Raw genomic sequence first — 20,140 nt, 5'->3', positions numbered from 1 at the left:
AGGATAATATTGGTATCTTCCTCTGGGGTTGCTGGGAGAGTAAGTGAATTAAATATAACTCACAATAACCCTCATAATCCATATAGCCCACAATAATCCACATAACCCCCAATAATAATAATAATATAGAGAGTCTAGAACCAAGCCTGGAAGCTCATTCATAAGCACTCAGTATTAGCTTTTGATATTAGCATAACTTTATACTCAGAATATCCCGACCTATATTCATTGGAAATTGCATTTTCTTATTGTCTGTCTACTTGTGGACCCTGTGATTCCTCCAGGGCAGGGACCAGATTTTCCCACTGTTGTATGGATCCTCACGGCCTGGTACATACTAGGTCTTCAACATATGCTTGTTTTAGTGCACAATTGGGCGAATGAATGAGTGCATGAACTCCCAACATATAAATCTATGAGCATTAAAAATGATTAGCAAAGTCTGAGCATTTAGCAGATTCGCAACGGGGCATGTGACTCAGAACAAGCTTGGGCCAGGGGAGAGTAACCACCACCCTGCATGGCCCTTGCCTGGGGGCCTCCAGCACCAAGGCCAGTGAGCTAGGGGAAGGGCAGCGGTCCTGAGCTCACTCCTGGGGCCTCAGAGCGCCTTTTGTGCGGACTGACATTTCACGTCCAGATGTGAAATTCCTTGGCCCCAGCACAAGGTTGAATGTGTTGGCTCTAATGAAGTATTTGCTGGAGCTCTTTTGCTGTCTGAACTCACACACCCTCCGATCAGCTTGTTTTGAGAACTGCAGTTTCAAGAAACAGCAACACTATTTAGGAACCAAATCAAATGGGGAGGGTTGGAGCAGTGATGGAGGCAGGGTGTGGTTCCTCGCCCATCCCAGGAAGGGAGGGCTGTCTCAGGGCAGAATTTAGAGAAAGAGGGAGATAGAAAAGAAGGATAAAGCCATAAAGGAAATCTGAAAAGGACCAACGCCTCCCTCACTACCCATTCACTTAATACAAGTGTTTGATTTTTCTGCATGCCAGGATCTGTCTGTTTTCAGGAGTTATTTTAGTGGTTATGATCATTATGTATATATGCTTCTTCTGCTCTTTTTCACTTAATATTATATTGTGACATTGTCCCATGTTGCTACAAATATTTATATTTGTAATCTTATTCAATTTTACTCCTTGCATGAAAAATACATTCAATTGTACTCCTTTAATTTAAAAATACACAGATAAATATGGGTTTTCCAGGTGGTTCAGTGATTAAGAATCCACCTGCCAATGCAGGAGCCGCAGGAGATACAGATTGGATCCCTAGGTTGGGAGGATCCCATGGAGGAGGACATGGCAACCTGCTCCAGTATTCTTGCCTGGAAAATCCTATGAAACAGAGGAGCCTGGCGGGCTACAGTCCCAAGGGTTTCAAAGGGTTGGACACGACTGAGCGACTGAGCACAGATAAATGTAGTTATTTTCTTTTGATGTAGAATGCATTTCTATGAATTTTAATTGATTGAAGTGTTTTTAATGTTGCCATAATAGTTTTCTGAACTGTGAACCTACTAGGTGTACTATGGTACTATGTATGTATGTTTGTATGAAAGTATAGATTTTAACATAATCTCATCATTTTCAGATATATATATATGCATATATATTATTGATTGACAGTTTTATAATTTATGCCATGTTTATTAAGTGTTTAACCGTATACATGCATGCATGCTAAGTCGTTCAGTTGTGTCTGATTCTTTGGGACCCCTTGGACTGCAGCCTGCCAGGCTCTCTGTCCATGGGATTCTCCAGGCAAGAATACTAGAGTGGGTTGCTGTGCCCTCCTCCAGGGGATCTTCCCTACCCAGGGATTGAACCGGCGTCTCTTATGTCTCCTACACTGGCAGTAGCGTTCTTTACCACTAGCACCACCTGGGAAGCCCTTAACCATATACATACATGTATAAATTACTGATAAGATTGGTAACTTTTCATGTGTTTAGCTGTTTGCTTTCTCCTTGGGGATATTTCTTGGTGATCTTTGCATATTTAGTTCTCAGACTTTGATAATCATACACACTGACTCTCCTATTAGATCACATGCAATGCCAACTATTTCCTTATCTGTTTTCCTTCTAACCTCACTTTGTTTTGTTTCTGAAAAGCAGAACAAATTTTTTAGGTTCAATATATATATTTTTTTCTTTAACTTCCTCTCTTGCTCTGAACATAGAAGTTTATCAGGACACAAGACAAAATGGAAAATGAAGAAAATGACAGACTTTTAGAAGGTAAAATAGATAATACCTTCTTACTTTTACTCAGACCTTGGCACTTTCCATCCTTAGGGGTTCAAGCCAGTACATTTTCTCCTCACTTTATGGGTGAAGACCGTCCAGGGGCAGACTTGTTATGGGAGGAGCCTACTTCCTTCTCTGCCTTCTGCCTCCTGCCAGCTTGGGAGGGCCTTTGTTGGGACAGCTTTAAGCCCTGGCTCTGTTGCCAGTGGGACTGAATGGCAGGTAGCTGACCCATGCGGGGGTGTGGCAGGAAGAGGCTGACCTGTGGACTCACCATGTTGCCCAGGAAGGCTGTTCCAGTCCTGTGCATGAGGCCAGCTGTCTCGTGAAGGTGAAAAGAAATATCACAAGTCAAATGATCGGCTTGGTGCCCAGCATAAAATAAGCAAACACAAAAAGGAACCGATGGTGAAACTCAGTGTTATAGTCTTTCTTTACCATGGAACATCCATTCTCTATCACTGAACATTCCCTGTGTGGCAGCCCCTGCAGGTGACACAGTGCTAAAGAATTCGCCTGCCGATGCAGGAGGTGCCGGAGTCCCAGGTTCGATCCCCGGGTCGGGAAAATCCCCTGGAGGAGGAAATGGCAATCCACTCCAGTATTCCTGCCTGGAAAATTCCATGGACATGGTCATACATTCTGCTATGGTAGGCGGACAAGCACACGCGCGCACACACACACACACACACACACAGCCCCTGCGCCAAGCATTCTACACACATTGCCTCATTTAATCTTCTCAGCAGCACTAGGCAGTGGATGTAGTCATTATTCCCATTTCACTGATGATGAAAGTAAGGCTTCAAGCAACTAAGGTCACAAAAGTGGCAAAACTGGGATTCCACTGCAGGTCTGTGGCAGGCAGGATGAGATGGAAGTGATGATTTTTATGTGCAGTACAAATGGGGAGACTGGATATCAGAGGTTCTGGTGACCTGCCCAAAGCCACACAGGAACTCTGTGCAGCCCCTGGTTCTTGGAGCTGGGGGTCCGGAGACCAGGTCTGGTGCTGTCTCACTGCTAACATAGTGACGACCTCTATTGGCAAAGTGCATCCGTGTGTCTGGTGTTCTGGAGTCTTCTTGGTCCTTATCAACCTAGGAGGAGATCCCGGAGAGAGGCTGGATGGGACCCGGGATGGCCAGAGCCTGAGGTTTTGGCTCTGGACCCTCAGGCCTCCTGGTCATAGGTTTGCTTGTGGATTCACGGATATGGGCCAGCGCTGGGCTGGGAAACATCACGGCATCCTTGTCCTTGCTCCACTGACCACCAGATTGTTCTTCTTACAAGGGGTTGACATCCTTGGTCAGCTGAGTAGGGAAAGCTGAGAACTTTTTTTTTTTTTTTTCCAAATCTGCAGACTTTCTGAGGAGAGGCTGATTTAAAAAAAAAAATCCCACAGGGAACTGTGTATACTCTTTTAGAAAGATGCCTCATTCAGGCAAGGTGGGACTCATGACTGGGAACTGGTTGCAAGTAAAAGCCAATTGTAATGGCCAACATTGATGGAAAGCTTCCTTTGTTGAAGAAACTGGGTTAAGGATTATCTACTGTATGCTCCAGTGGCTCAAGAGTATGTGGTTTTGTCATTCCTCCTTTACAAGTTACTTAGAGAGGATAGGTGACTTACCCAGGGCCACACAGCTAGGAAAGGATGGAGCTGGAATTCAAACCAGTGCATGTGGGTGTGCTCAGTCATGTCTGACTCTTTGCAACCCTTCAGACTGTAGCCTGCCAGACTCCTCTGTCCAAGGAATTAATCCAGCTCCCAAATCCACACCCCTTAACCACTCTGCTCTCTGCCCACTGCCTCCCAGAGCCTTGCTCCCTGATGGAGCAGACAGAGGGTAGGTGAGGCCCAGAGCACGTGCCTGACAAATTCTGCTTGACTTTTGGTTGTGTTTCTGTTTCTCTCCTTTCCACTGATACTAGGAGCTCCTAGAGGGCTGGGTCCATGCCTGGCTGGACTTTGTGTGCTAGCCCGTGAAGGGTCTGCATGTGTCTGATGGAACTAGAGAACGGATGAGAAAGAAGGCGGGAAAAGATAAATGGATAGCCAGGTGTCTTTGCTGATTGGCAGTGGGACGTTTTTGGAAATGGTGAGATTTTAATGCAAACTTTAAAAGAAAGAGGGGATGGACCCATTTCCTTGACTTGTTTTAGAGCATATACTTTACTGCCAAGCACTGCTAGTCAGTTCTGGGTGACTCCTGGCTCTGCTCCTTCTTGCTCTGAGACTTTCGGCACACGACTTGACTTTCCTCAATGTCCCCATCTGTAAATAAAGGCTGATATTAATTTATACTTCTTAGTGGGAAGGCTGAGAACATTAAATGAGCATGTTTATATAAAACTGTAAAGGACATCCACTATGATTTCTTCCTGGGAGAGTCAATTTCACTCAAAGAGCTCGTTTTTAAAATTTAAGTTATTTGGGTGATAGGTACTTGGGGGTTCATTATAACAGTCTCTCTAATTGTGTTGATGCTTGAAATAAGACATTTTAAAAACAAGTAATAGAAATTTGAGATTTTAGTTTTGTTTAGAAAACAAAAGCAGATGTATCATTGAATAGAATGCAAAGTGTACATGCAGTTTTAAAATAAAACACAAAAATAAAGGAGTGGCTTAAAGCAGCCCCTTAGAATTACGGTCTCAGCGAAGGCTACTCCTGATCTCACCAGGCCATCAATTTTTTCATCTTAAAAATGTTGAGAATAGTGATGCCTCCTTCTGAGTGCTTTATGATTCAAGCAAGATGTGAGGGTACTTTGTAAACTATAATTCTGCCTTCCACATTTGATGATTTATTCATTCAGCATGTTTCTTGAGGCTCTGCTAGGTGCCAGGTGCCAGACAAGGTGTGGGGACACAGCCCTGCTCAACTTTCCATGGAATTCAGGATATACCCTGGCATTCTACTGAGCTCAGCCTGTTCAGGTATAAATTCTGACTCTGCTACTTACCCCTGGGTAACACAGTGGGCCTCAGTTTCCTTGTCTGTAAAATGGGGACAATCATAGTATAGTTCCTTCTTCTGCATTGCGGTGAAGTTTGAATGGGGCTATAGAAGTAAAGTGCCTAGCAGGGTCCAGCACAGAGCAAATGCTTAATAAAAGTTTATTATTACTACAGCCCACAGTGAGATTATAGCCTAGTGGAGCAGGCTCATAATAAACAAATATAAATGACTTTAAAGTATACGTGTGCTGGGGAGAAATGGTGTGGAGTGATAAGACATGGAGCAACAGGTGAGGCCAGGGAGGGCCCCTCCAAGGAGCTGACCTTTAAGGCGAGTCAATTGGATGATGTAAAACAGGGCAGAGAGGGGTGCAGAGGGTGAAGCAGGAAGATGGGTTTGCTGTAGGGTCACAGAAAGCTGGGCAGGTGGTGACCTGATCAAAAATCCCAGGGACATCCTAGACGTTGTGGGTCTGCATGTTTTTTCCCTCCATTTATCAGCACTTGAAACCAGTGTGTTATTTTGACTAAGTCAGGATATTATGCCGGTTTTCCAGCAGTTGAAAGTCAAGTGTCTTGAGAAAGAGGCTTCTTGTTCTAATTGTCACAAATGTGTCATCTGGGCTTAGAGGCCCAGGAACGGGAGAATGGGACAGAGCTGTGACCAGGATGAGGCTGGCAGGGTGAGTGAGGCCATATCTGCTGCGCCTCATAGACCTGGGAAACAGGTTTGGGTTTGACTCTAATTCCAATGGGAAGTCCTTTGGTGGGGGGATATGGCCAGGCGAGAAGTGGATCTCTACAAACTTCCCAGCCATCTGTCAGGCGGTTTCAGGAAGGTGAACTGAAGGGAGCACAAGAGTTGCGCTGGAGGGCTGGGGGACCGAAGCTGATGAGAAAGAGGTGGCCTGTGCCACTGTGCTGATGCTGGCCGTGCAGAGAAGTGACGCTGATCACTCACTCGTTAACCAGGAAAATGGCCAAGGCAAAGTACAAACCAAAGGCAGATGTGGAGAAGAAGACAGGGCTTAGGACTGTTGGTAGCCACAGGCTATTTCTTTGCGAACCCCCGAAGTCCTCACCACCGCCCCGTTCTCCATCTCCTCACTTAGGCCAAGGTGCCTGTGCTCAGTTCTCACTTGGCCTGGAGCTTTGTCCAGACTGAAATTCCATCTCAAGCATATGGATCTGGAATTCTCCGATGAAAGGAGTGGGGATGAACAAATCTCAGAGGCTGGGACTAGAGGGAGGTGCAGGTGGAAGGGCCAGCGTTGGAGCAATGGCTTCACTTGTGTCAGCTCCAGTTGCTGCCTGGAGATGGTGGTGGTTGGGGGTGGCATGTTGGCTCTGAGCCAGGCAATGTTTGAGTCTCCAAATGCACTATCTCCAACAATCTTCCTGCCATGTGAGGTGCCATCACTGTCCACATTTTCCAGGGAGAGGTGGAGGCTCTGAGAAGGTCTGTAACTTTCCCAGGGTCACCCACGCTTGTCTGATGCCAGAGCCCTCACCAGCCAGTGACATCACAAGCTGCTTCCCGGACAAGGCAGCCTCCTCCACACAGCCCACTTGTAGAAGAGCTGCCGTTTTGTTTTGTTGCTAAGCAGCAGAGGCTTTGGAGTTTGGCTGTTAACCTGACATCTAAGGGACCTTGGCTGAGCTTCAAGGTGCTGAGACCCTGGAGCTGTACGACGGTAGCGGTATGGGTGAATATTTGGGTATGGTTCTGGGGAGAAGAGCCACAACTCTGTTTCCCAAAAGGGTTTTGTGGCACCCTTTCACCCAATAAAGATAAGAGACTCACTGGCCAAGAGTATACATTTTGGCTGTTGTATTTCCGCCAGGCTTAGAACAGTGCCTGGTACATATTAAAACCTCAATCAATATCTATGAAATGAGTAACTGAAGGCCTATGGCTTTCAGAGGGCCTCCCTGGTGGCTTAAATGGTAAAGAATCCACCTGCAATGCAGGAGACCCCAGTTTGATCCCTGGGTTGGGAAGATCCCCTGGAGAAGGGGATGGCTACCCACTCCAGTATTCTTGCTTAGAGAATTCCATGGAGAGAGAAGGCTGACCAGCTGCAGTCCATGGGGTCTCAAAGAGTCGAACACGACTGAGCGACTTAACATTTTCACCGCTTTGAGAACTGAAGGATATCTTCTCATGGGTTATTGGGAAAGTCTTAAAAGTCCCCTAATGTGACCTCCCTGCTTTACTAGTGAGAAAATCGAGGCTCAGAAATAAGATCCCTCTGGGCCGAGCTCAGGGACTTGGTGACCCAGAGCTCAATCTCCTTTCCTCTCAGCCCAGTGCTTCTCATGTCTCTTTTCCAGGCAAATACTGTGATGACGGGTCTGCCACTAGGAAGAAAATGCACACTTGCGCAGACCCAGAGGGCACACCAGCCTGCCTCTATCTAGTGCAAATGCTCCTGGGATGGAGTTGAGCCATCTGGATAGGTGGCTCTGGATCGTGGGTGACCAGGCAGCACCGTGATTAGGGGAGACTTGGTTATTCAAGGGCTCTTCCTGGCATTTGAGGCTGTAGGTGGCTGGATCCTCTCAGATTTACCTTTGCATTGTGCAGAGGGCTCTCTGCCCATTATAGGATTCTAGAAAGTTAGAGAGGTAGGATCCCTGGGGTCAAGATACCAAAGCATGGATATCATCATCCACACTGACAGACACTGTTAATCATTACCGAACTCCTTTGCACAGACTAGAAGGTGCCTCTACCACAGTTCCAGTCAGTCATGACCAATCAATCACAGAGTGAGCCGTCTCCTGCTGGGCTTTTTAAAAATTTATTTATTTATTTGGGTGCACCTAGTCTTAGTTGGGGCATGCAGGATCTTTTACTTGCAGCATGTGAACTCTTATTTGTGGCATGTGGGATCTAGTTCCCTTACCAGGGATTGAACCCAGGCCCCCTGCATTGGAAGTGCAGTGATTAGCCACTGGACTAACAGGGAAGTCCCTGGGCCCTTTGTAGAGGGGAACCTGGGGTGGGGGTGGCAGGGTTGGGGTGGCAATTGGGCTGAGCTTGGAGGCAGAGAGCTGGAGCCTGGCCCCAGCTCTGTCTCTAATTGTGTGACTTTGAACCGGAGATTTAGCATCTCAGAGCCCCAGTTTCCACTCCACTGTTGATTTATTTGACCATTTATTTATTTCTTCAACAAATATTTATTGTACACCTACTGTGAGCCAGGCACTAGACTGTGACCTAGAGAAAATGAGAGAAGTAGTTTTTCTCTGTAACAGGAAACCTTCTGGCCCTAATAGTCTGTACTTCCTTGCAGCTCTCGCGAAAGCTCTCCTGGCCATGCCATCATTTCAGTTTTCCTTCCCTGAGCCTTGTTTCACCATGCAGTGTCCCCCTTGGGATGTGTCTTCCTGAATGTTCCATTTTATTACGAACCAGGAACTTGCAGGACCAGGGTTTGAGCGGCTCTGAGAATGTTGCTGAGAGAGTAACCACAGACATTCGTTCTCCTGTTTAAAATACTTACCCAAAATATTTGGACAACCCTTCATTACCTGAGCTGGCATTTCCAAAGTTTACATTGCAGGTTTGAGTGACTGTAATATCTTGAGAGATCATTTCCTCTGGCCCTTGAATTTCTCTCCTGCAAGAGTCACGCAGCAGCCCACACTGTATACGTGAAGTGTGTTTTGGAATGTTAATGGAGGTACTGATTCACACCAGATGGGATGGAAATCCAAGGGAAGAGGATGTGTAAACAGTACATGGTGATTCGGCTATGAGGCTGGATATTTAAAATGTACTGAAGGTCAGAGGTCAAGAACCTGACACATGTCCAGGCTTTCCCAGTGGGTTTCTATGTTGCCTTAGCTCATCTGACTCTTGCTCTTGTTATAAAGGAGTCACTTTTAGGATTTAGCTTATAGACAAAATTCTGGTGGTATATCATAAAATCCAGAGCAGCTTTTTACTGGAAACTTCCCACATAAAAGCTCAGATTTGGATGAGTGTCAGTGTTTCTCCAACTTAAAAAAATTTTTTTTTCAGATAAACATTAAAAAAAAAAGCCACTCACCCCCAAATCTTCTGTGTGTCTTTGCCAGCCAAGAAAATTTTGCTTAGATCCATTCTATAATTTATGATACACAAAGAAGAGGCATTTTTGTGGTTCAGACTGGCAAATTAAATAATAAGAATTCCTATTTACTGCAACAGATGTAGCCCAGCCCTATGCTGAGAGTTTTACATGTATTATCTCCCATAATTATCCTACCGATGATTATCAGCATTTTTACAGATGAAGAAACAGACTTAGGGAGGTGTGTCCCCAGGTCACCTGAAGTGGGCAGGGAGAGGCTCAACCCAGATTTGGACCCTGGCTGACGCCCATGAACCATGCTCTTCTCCACTCTGCTTCCTCCAGTTGCACATCCTCTGTCCTGGGTTCCCATGAGCCTGCAGGACCAGCACCCTCCATGGTAGGATCCATCAGCAAATGTTTTGCAGTCTTGTCTCAGCTGGGTAGGCCTGGAGGACTCAGCCACCACCCTCAACCACCCACAGCACACCTGTCCATGTGTCACGCCCTTTTCACGGTGGGCGGTAGGTGCAGGTGACAAACAGGGTATCCTGACTGCCCAGTGGAGTGGTTAGCTAGGTGGGCCACTGGGCTCTGGCTTCTACTTGCATGAATATTAAAGGAGGGAGGGTATGTCTTTGTTTGGGTCAAAGAACAAAGAAGGAGGCTATTGGTGTGAGGTGTCTGTGGGTTGGTTAGTGAAAAGGATCTTGGAGACGATGAGAAAGGTGGGGGTCTGAAGTTGAAGAGGCTGCTTTTCTTCAAGATTCAACTGTCTTGAAGTGTCTGCTCCAGGCACTATGCCAGAGTCTGGGGGATACAAGGCCTATCCCCTGTGGTAGGTATGACCCACCTACCCTTGGGTTGCTGCAGCTGGAGGGGGAAATGGGCAGCCTGAAGTTGGAAAAACCTGAATTCTCCTCTCTGAGTTATAGTCTCAGCTCAGGAGCTTCTTAATGAGGTGGCCTTTCTGGGCCTCAGTTTTGTCATCTATACAATGGGTTAATAATACTGAGCCCTGAGTTGTGATAAGTGCTAGGATAGGAAGGCTTAGGGATTCAGGTGCAGAGTACAGGGGAGGGCCTTATGCTGTCTTGCAGAGCTTCCGGGAGGAAGTGATATCTAAGCTGAGACCTGGAGGAGGAGAGGGGTTTACCTAGCAAAATGAGTGAAGAATGGGCTCCCAGTGGATATATTGGCTTTTTGGAAACCTGAGGACAGATCCATGTGGCTGGAGTGACCAGCATGAGGGTGCTGGAAGGTGGTGACTTGGCTTCCAACTGAGACCTGAAATTGATATTGGTAGAATGCGGGCATCATCACTGCCCCAGTGGCCCAGAGGGTATAGAATAAATCATATGGAGGCTGCTGTGGGAGGAGAGCTGGATGGGACTTTCTGCCAAGTTGTTGTTATTGTTTAGTCACTAAGTTGTGTCCGACTCATTGCAACCCCATGAACTGCAGCACACCAGGCTTCCCTGCCTTTCACTATCTCCTGGAATTTGCTCCAACTCATGTTCATTGAGTCACTGATGCCATCCCACCATCTCATCCTCTGTCACCCCCTTATCCTCCTGCCCTCAGCCTTTCCCAGCATCAGGGTCTTTTCCAGTGAGTCAGCTCTTCACATCAGGTGACCAGAGTATTGGAGCATCAGCTTCAGCATCAGTCCTTCCAGTGAATATTCAGGGTTGATTTCCTTTAGGATGGACTGGTTTTATCTCCTTGCAGTCCAAGGGACTCCATGCAGCCAAGTAACCTCTCATAAATCTGGACATTCTCTGAAATGTCTGGGAAAGCCCCCAGTGTAATATCCCAAGGTGGGCTTGGTCCTTCCAGCCAGGCGAAGCCTGGTGTGTTCTGATTTCACTGAGTCAGTCCATCCACCCTCGAGCATTTGTTGAGTGCTCGCCATGCCGGGCAGTGCTCTGGGCACTGGGATACAGAGGTGAGCACCTTGGTCCAACATCCTGTCCTCATGGAGCTTCCTTCCCTCCTAGTTGGAAGGAAGCAGCTGCCTTACGGAATGACTTGGGAAGGTGGCAGTTCCCAAAGTCAGTGAGGGAGCAGGGCCCGTGACTCTCTAGGGGAATGTGACCAATGAGAGCAGAGGCCCCGAGGGGGGCCAGATTTGGGGTGTTCAGATGGGTTGCGTGTGTGTTTTGGTTTGAGGAAAGAGAGAGCTGAAGGAGTGAGAGTCAAGAGGTGTTGGAAGGTCAGTTCCTATCGGCTCTGGTGGCAACAGAAGGGTAATGGCTCTCGTTCTGGCAGCTGTTGCGGAAGAGACCATGGGCATCAAGGGAGGCCAGGGGGGACCTTCCTGATGTCCAGTGGCAAGAGATGGGCCTGGTGGTCCAGTGGTTAAGACTTCACCATCCAGTGCAGGGGGTGTGGGTTCCATCCCTGGCTGGGGAGCGAAGAGCCCACATGCCTCACGGCCAAAACATCCAAAACATCAAGCAGAAACAGTATTGTCACAAGTTCAATAAAGACTTTTAAAATGGCTCACATTAAAAAAAAAAAAAGAGCCGGACTTGGCCTTGAATCCAGCTCTTCTGCTCACAGCTAGAGGAAGCCGGTCAGGTGCCTCAGCCTTTGTATGCTTCCATGTCCTCCTGGAAAACGGCAAGGGCCACCTCCACGATTAGGTGAGGTGGTGCGTGTAGACCAAGGCCAGCACCTGGCTTCCTGAGCGTGCTCACCAGGGCGATTCCTAATTACCATGCAGATTATTAAAGCCACGAGAGGGCAAGCCCAAGGCAGCGTGTGCCTTGCCTTTCTCGCTCCCTGAAAATCAAAACAGTCCGCTGTCTGTGCACAGCGCAGGCCTGCATGTCATCGGCCATCTTCCTCACTTGCTTTGCTGTCACTACAGCTGGGGGTCAGCAGAGAGGGCAGATGGCGCCCAAGGCCTTTCCACAGCAGGTGGCAGGAGGCTGGGGGCTGGGGGCTGCCCGCTGCTTCTGACAGGTCATTGTCTCAGCAAACAAGCTGCTTTGATAAGGAGAGGGTGCTCTCTGGGTTCAGACAGGCTGCTCATTGGAAAAGACCCTGATGCTGGGAAAGATTGAAGGCAGGAGAAGGAGGTGACAGAGGATGAGATGGTTGGATGGCATCACCGACTCAAAGGGCATGGGTTTGAGCAAACTCCAGGAGATGGTGAAGGACAGGGAAGCCTGGTGTGCTGCAGTTCCTGGGGTCACAGAGTCGGACATGACTTAGTGACTGAGCAACAACAAAATCCCAGCATAGGAGAGGCAGGGGTGAGTGGGAGAGATTGAAAGAAGTCACAGGAGAAAAATGGACCTGGAGAGGTGAGCAGGGCAAGCCAGAATCCTAAAGAATGGACTGAGGGACAGCACAGGACATAGGGGTCCGACCAGGGAGGGAGTCCTGCAGGCCCATAGACGGTGAGAAATGATGGGTCCTGGACTAGGAGGCGGCCATGGGGACAAAAACGAGATTTCCGAAGTCAACTAGGCAACACCTGACTTGGAAACAGAACAAACTTGGATGGACACAGAGGGAGCCGTGAAAACTGATGCCCAGGTGTGTGGCTTGGCGACTGGTGGGTGGTGCTGCCTTTACTGAGCCCCAGCACCCAGGAGGGAGGACAGCAGAGGATGAATTGGGCTTCGGTTGAGTGGGAAGGGCCTGGAGGCACCCTGGGGAGACTCTCAGGAGGTCTGGAACCCTGGAGGAAGGTGCAGCCCTGGGTGTGAAGGTGGGAGTCTGGAGATAAAGGGAGGAGCCTCCTGAGTGCTGAACTGCATGAGCAGCAGACAGTGTCAGACTCTTTGCGACCCCATGGACTGTAGCCCACCAGGCTCCTCTGTCCATGGGATTTCCCAGGTAGGAATACTGGAGTGGGTTGCCATTTCCTTCTCCAGGGGATCTTCCTGACTGAGGGATCAAATCCGAGTCTCCTGCATTGCAGGCGGATTCTTTACCACTGAGCGACCAAGGAAGCCCAGCAGACAGTGTAGAGGAGGAGAAAAAAGAGAGGTGTGTGTATGTAGAATACCATGGGAGCCTGGGGTTGGGGGCAGTGCCCCAGCTTTCCTTGCACTGATGGCTTTGGACTGGGACCTTGAAGGATGTCTGGATACGTGCAGGTGGAGGAGGGAAGTGAACAGGGTACCAAACATAGAGATGGAGGCAGGCCGAGGACGGCTGGTGGAGGAAAGTCTTTTGGGAAAGAGACTACTGAAGGGAAAGTTTGGGCTCCCTATGGTGAAAGGTGTTGAATGTCTCTCTCAAGAGTCAGGGTTTTTTTCCTATAGAAGAGGGGAACCCAGCATGGTTTTGAGCACAAGAGACTCAGCCAGAACCGTGTTTAACAGAAAGCTCTTTCTGGTGTCACTGCCCAGGCATGTGTCCATGAGACACTGATGCTCAGTGGAGAGAGGGCTGGGGGCCGCCCTTGCCCTCTGATGTTCTAACTCAAGGAGCCTCAGCCTGGCCAGCTTTGAGAAATGGGGGCATACGAGCAGAACAGGAAGGCGACTGTAGGGTTGATGCAGGGCCAGTGGCAGCCCTTCCGCTCTTCGTCCTGAGCCTGGCTGTCCAGGCTGTCACTGTAACAGCTGCTTCAACCCTTCCTCGCACCCGCATTTGGGTGTTACAAACTCCTGGCCTCCAGATCATCTCTTGGGTCTGCCCCTGAGCTGGTGCGGCATTGTCTCAGCAAGCAAGCTGCCTTGGTAGGGAGAGGGTTCTCTGGGGGAAGACGCTGTTCTCTACTCTGGGAGCCCCCTTCTGTATTCTCCTACTGCCCACTGCCATGCCTAACTGGCCTTTGTCCACTTTTTAAAAAGTTTCTGATTTAATAATATCTAAATGAGATGGCTGGATGGCATCACGACTCGATGGACATGAGTTTGGGTGAACTCTGGGAGTTGGTGATGGACAGGGAGGCCTGGCGTGCTGTGATTCATGGGGTCGCAAAGAGTCAGACACGACTGAGCGACTGAACTGAACTGAATATTTATTGGACTGCTTATCAGGTGCCAGACTCCAAGTGAAACATATTAAATGCAGCATCTCATCTAGTCCTCTTCAGTCTTAGGAAGTGGGGGGTCTCCTGTTGTACCCATTTCACAGATAAGACTACTGAGGCTCTGAGAGGTTAACTAACTTTCCTGTGGTTTCATACACAGCCAGAGACTATACATTTGGGTTTTTTAAAAATTATTTACTTATTTATTGGCTGCATTGGGTCTTCATTGTTGCGTAGGGACTACACAACTAGTTAGTGCTCTAGCTTCTCATTGCCGTGGCTTCTCTTGTTGCAGAGCACAGGTTCTAGGGCTTGCCGGCTCAATAGTTGTGGCGCACAGCCTAAGTTGCCTCCTGCCATGCGGGATCTTCCTGGACCAGAGGTTGAACCTGTATCCCTTGCATTGGCAGGTGGATTCCCAACCACTGGACCACTAAGGAAGCCTGAGATTTTTAATGTACGGAGATAGATAATAAGTTCATCCTTTTAACTCACCACGCTACCATTACTTTCTAAGCAGACCCTGGTCTCCAGGCTCTCCCTGTAGCCCTCTGCCTATCCCATCCTCCATCAATCGAGTGCATGATGAGTAAAGGCTAAGTGCCCTTTGGGAGCTGTGGCCCATCTCAGGGTGGAGAAGCTGGTGGTTTTGACCTGGGTGGGATTCCAGCCTGGGCAGTTACTTGCTATGTGTGTTCTTGGAATCATCACTTAACACCTTCAAATAAGTTTCCTTATCTGCAAAATGGGGATCTCTGGTCCGGACCTCTCAGAGTTTTCCAGAGAAAATGAGATAAGGCTCTTAAGGGCTTAGCATAGTGTCAGGCACTAGGGGAAGGATCCAGTAACTGTGATCGTTAGAATCTTATCATAGGCTCGTTGCCTCTTTGCATAGAGGACTCAAAAGCTACCTGGCCAGGATCAAACAGGTGCGGGGTGGCGCGTGTGCCAGAGGACAGGGAGAATGAATCACTGACTCCCAGCCCCTGAATTATTAATGTCGTTATTCTCAGATTGTAAGGAGGGCCGGGGCGGAGCCCATATGTGGAAGAGTCGGTTCATCCTCTGCAGCAGGCGCCTCCCGGTTTCCGAGTTGCCATGCAGTCCGGCAGGTGGCCTGGAGGCTGATGCCTGCGGCGATGCCCAGAGCACGGCCCGCGCGCTGGTCCTCTGCCTGCGGCCTGAGCGCTGGCCGCGCCGGGTTCCTCCCTCACGCGGATCCTTGACGGTTCCTCTGGGACCCTGGGGGAGCGGGCGTCCTCTGGAGAGTGGGGTGCCTGTGCGATGCTTGGTGCAGGCAGGGCTTCACCCCTTCCGTTCCAAAGGCTGGACGCGCTGCGGGGCCAAAGGGATCTGACATCCAGTCCCCGCCGCTCGCCCATCAGAGCGCCCAGCGCGCGCCTGCGTCTGGCCAGCTGGCAAGTCACCGGGCCCGGGGCGCGCCCATCACCCCGGGCGCGGCCGCCTCAGGGGTGAGCCCCGGAAAGGAGGGGCCCGGCTAGGCGCGGCGGGTCCGGGCTGGGCCGGACGCCGCGTCTGCTTTCCCCAACGGGCCGGCGGGGCGGGGCGCGGGTCGCGGGGCGGGCCCGGGAGGAGCGCGGGGAGGAGCTCGAGCTGCGGCGGCGGCCTCGTCAGAGCAGTGCTCCCGCTGCCCGGCTGCTCAGTCCCGGCCCGAGCGCCGCCGAGAACACGCACCGGCACCTGCCCGGCTCGGACGCCGCGCCGGGGGCTCCTCTCGCGGGCGGGGGCTGCGCGACCATGGCGGACAAGGAGGCCAGCGGCGGCGACCCGGGGTCCCGAGGTGAGCGCGCGGCGCGGGGTCCCGGGGAGCGGCGGGGCGCGCCGGGGAGGGAGGGGGCGCGCTCGGCCCGGCGCCCCGGGGCCCCATCGTGGGTCGCGGGAACGTCGGCGGCCCGGTCCCCGCCGGCCCTAGCCCCCTTCCCTCTTAGGGCCGGGGGCAGCACCGCGGCGGGGCCGGGAGTCCGGCGGGGGTTGGGGGGCACTAGAAGGTGGCCCGCCGGTCACGTGCTCCGCTCCCCGCTGGGGTGCGGACACTGCGGCGAGGACCGCAGCCCCCTCCCGGACACCTCGCTGCCCCCGCCGCGGGATGTCGCCTCCTGCGGGGCCCAGTGCGAGTCTGGAAGAGCATCGTCTCCCCTGTCCATCCCCTGAGTGCTCTGCGGGGGACGCCAGCGCTGGCTATTTAAACGGCCGGCCTCGGGAAATACGGTGTCCCCGGCCGCTCATTTTCGTGATTCAGCGAGGCGGGGGTGGGAACCAGGGGGAGTCCGAGATTTGGACCTGTTCTCTCACCCCGCCGAGGCCGGGAGCGGCGCGCCCTGAGTGCGGGCTGTAGTTCCGGGCCCTGCTGCAGCCCGTTCTCAATCGCCGCCCATCCCCCGGGGATTCTCAGCGCCGAGGAGGAGCGAAGCGGCCCCCTCTCGCCCGGGATTGCGGAGAGGAGACTGCGCCCGGTGCAGAGGACAGACGCTCGCATTTCGCAAATGTGCCAGGGCTGCTTTCTTGGGGGAAGCGTGGCTCGGGCTCAGAAAGTGAGGGGAGGGCGGGCGGGTAAGGAGCGAGACGGGACCTGGAAGCAGGGGAAAGCAGAAGGGCAGCTCTTGGAGCCCAGAGCTATAAATCAGGGCTTCGCCAGTAGAGGAGACGGGTTGGCCAGGATTGCGGGTCCCAAGTGGGGAAAGTTGGGCGCACGGAGGCTGCCGCGCGTCCCTGACCTGCAAAGCCTCGGCGGGAGCAGCTGCGGGATGGGGAGCGTAGCCCGGCGGCTGCTTCCGGAGCGACTAGGCAAGCCTCTTAGCGCGGATGAAATCGAAATGCCCGAGGCATAAGAGAAAATTCACCCAGCGGAGGAGCGCCCGGCTCTGCGGGGACCCCACTAGAGCTGGGGAAACTGAGTCAGGGGCAGCACAACCGCCGCGAGAAGTGTCCTCCCGGCCTTGGGGTCTGTGGCGGTGTCCCCCGCCCTCTGCTGCGCTCGGAGCCGCACCTGCCCCCTCCCCAGCCCATTGTTCCTGCGGATCTGGGAGGTGCCTCCCAACTCGGCACTGCAGTGCTGGGGGAGCGCTGGGGGGAGGGAGATCCTGACACCGCTCACCCCCGGGAGGGACGTGGAGAGTCCAGGCGGGGCCGAAACGCAGCATCCCGAATCTGCCCCCCTCCCCTCCCCTTCCTGGGGAGGAGGTGACAAACGCCCTCAGTGGGCTGGAGGATGTCTTTTGTCTGAACATCACTCAGCAACTGGTTTGATTTATCTTTTCCCCACCCTTTTCCTTTAAATTGGAAAAAAAAAAATAGGATGAAAGGGAGGGACATCAGAAAGGCTAAGGATTGTAAAGCTTAACTTAGGGAACCAGGTTCTTGCTTTTCCTGCTAGAAGAGTGAATGGCTGTACCCAATGCAAGGTGGGCCACAGGGCTTGTCAGAGAGTGAGCAGAAATGTGCACTAACCTCCCCCACCCCCACTCTGTCTAGTAAAAATGGAATTTAGCACCCTTACCCTACACATGGGCTTCCCAAGTGGTGGTAGAGGTAAAGAACCCACTGGCCGATGCAGAAGAAGTAAGAGACTAAGGGTTCAATCCCCACATCAGGAAGATCTGGAGCGGGGCACGGCAACCCACTCCAGTATTCTCGGCTGGAGAATTGTATGGAGCGAGGAGCCTGGTGGGCTATAGTGCACAGAGAGTAGGGACATAACTGAAACGACTTAGCACACACCCTGCACACACACACACACACAGAGTGTAGTTGTCTCTCCTACACACACACACACACACACACACACACACACACACACACACACACTGTAGTTCTCTCTCCTCCCCATCCAGGATGTGGATGCTGGGTGTGCTGGGCCACCTGCCACTGCTGCCTGCCTGTTTTAGAGTGTCTCTTCACTTCAGGGCTCTGCAGTTCAAAGTGCACTGTGACAGTTCCAGGAACATGGACTTGGGATACAGAAAGAGTGTCCCTGGTAGCTCCCTGCTTCTCTCTGGCCTCCAGCCCTTCATCTATAAAATGAGAGATATTAATAGTATCTCATAAGAGCAAAGCCTGCTTAGCCACCACCTGACACATCTTTTCCTGAGGCTTCCTCACTGCATATTCTGTGCAGGGCAAGGAACGTGTGTTATTTTTTGAAGCTTCACCAGAAACCTGCGACCAGCATTGCCCTTTTACTGGGTAGGAAATCTTAGCCTAGGTAGAATGACTTATCCAAGGTCACACATCTAATAAGTATTGATTTGGACCCAGGCTGTCTGATTCCAGGGCTCCGGCTCTTCACCACCATGCTGTGTAGCCCCTGTGGGCCAGTGATTACCATTCTGTTAGGGACATAAAGATTATTGTTCTTCAGGGGATTATTTCAAGGTTTCTTTTGGTGCCAGAGGCATCAAAGTGTTTGGGACCTGTGAGCAGTGGGAGCCCTGGGTGGTGGGGTATGCTGGAAGGGTTGGCCATAAAGCTTTTACCAATAAATTAAGTGGGAATGGTGGTGGGGAGGTGCCTGTGAAACAAGTATATCAGGTTGGTAGTAATTGAAGCTGGGTGGTGGGTACGTGACTGTTCATTACTATTCTGTTTGCTTCGTATGTGCTTGCAAATTTCCTTAATAGAACATTTAAATTAGTTAATTTATAAAATCAGAAGGGCCACCCTTTAACCCCTGGAGCTTTGGACAAAAAGGCTGAGAGGACCTTCAGTCTTAACTCACCAAGAGCTGAGCTGGTTGACACTTGGAGCCCTAGAAGGCTGATTTGAGATGCAGCAGGGCAGGCGTGACTGAGGCTGGACCAGCTCCTGTGCTGACGGAGTCAGGCCTCTATGTGGTCAGTGGAAACCAGGTAGTTTGCTCCAGGGTCGGGGGAGGGTAAGAAAATGCAGTCAGCAGATGTTTTGCCAGGGTTGGGGGTAACTCTGGAGGTGGTGCTTTGGACTTTGGAGATGGGATTCTGACTCTTTGCAACCCCATGGACTGTAGCTCACCAGACTCCTCTGTCCACGGGATTTCCCAGGCAAGAACACTGGAGTGGTTACCATTCCCTTCTCCAGGGTATCTTCCTGAGCCAGGGATGGAATCCTGGTCTCCTGTATTGCAGGCAGATTCTTTACTGTCTGGGCCGCCAGGGAATCCCACCATCCTGACAGGTAATCATAATAAAAGTAACCATTTAAAATAATGACGTTTACTGAGGACTTAGTTTATTCTAAAATCTGAGAGTATTGAATTATCTTATTTAGCCCTGATCACATTTGGTATTGCTTCCTTGGTGGCACAGTGGTAAAGAATCTGCCTGCCAGTGTAGGAGATGCAGGAGACTCAGGTTGGATCCCTGGGTTGGGAAGATCCCATGGAGAAGGGAATGACTATCCACTCCAATATTCTTGCCTGGGAAATTCCATGGACAGAGGAGCCTAGTGGGTTGGAGTCCATGGGGTCGTAAAGAGTCGGACACTGAAGGGAGACAGTAACATGGAAACTTACATTACCATATGTAGAATAGATAGCCAATGGGAATTTGCTGTATGTCTCAGGAAACTCAAACAGGGGCTCTGCATCAGCCTAGTGGGGTAGGTTGGGGAGGGAAATGGGAGGGAGTTTCAAAAGGGAAGGAATATATGTATACCTGTTACTGATTCATGTTGAGGTTTGACAGAAAACAACAAAATTCTATAAAGCAATTATCCTTCAATTAGTAAATAAAGAATCCCGACACAACTGAGCGACTGAGCACGCACACACATTTGTTATTGGATGAATGACTCTATGAGGGGGCCCTTTTACCCCCAATTTGCTGAGGAGAAAGCTGCCAGGTTCGCGCGGCACAGCTGGAAAT

General features: G+C 50.7%; 1 protein-coding gene across 2 annotated transcripts in view; it reads left to right on the top strand.

Annotated features, from left to right (window-relative positions):
- HSPA12A (heat shock protein family A (Hsp70) member 12A) overlaps window positions 1–20,140 on the top strand; it is a 164,105-nt gene that overhangs the window by 68,451 nt on the left and 75,514 nt on the right. Inside the window, exon 1 of one of the 2 annotated variants that reach the window (XM_055424568.2) lies at window positions 15,909–16,083. The exons of the other annotated variant lie outside the window; for it this stretch is intronic. Within the exon in view, the coding sequence (XP_055280543.2) occupies window positions 16,041–16,083 (43 nt within the window). The 5' untranslated portion in view covers window positions 15,909–16,040. Of the gene's footprint in view, window positions 1–15,908; window positions 16,084–20,140 lie in introns of those variants that run through there. 2 annotated transcript variants of the gene reach the window in all.

The sequence above is a fragment of the Moschus berezovskii genome, chromosome 12 (assembly GCF_049115385.1).
Source record: "Moschus berezovskii isolate FMDL1 chromosome 12, NW_MosBer_1.0, whole genome shotgun sequence".
Lineage (NCBI taxonomy): Eukaryota > Metazoa > Chordata > Mammalia > Artiodactyla > Moschidae > Moschus > Moschus berezovskii.
The sequence above is the reverse complement of the archived record's forward strand: the minus strand, read 5'-3'. Positions and strand labels throughout refer to the sequence as shown.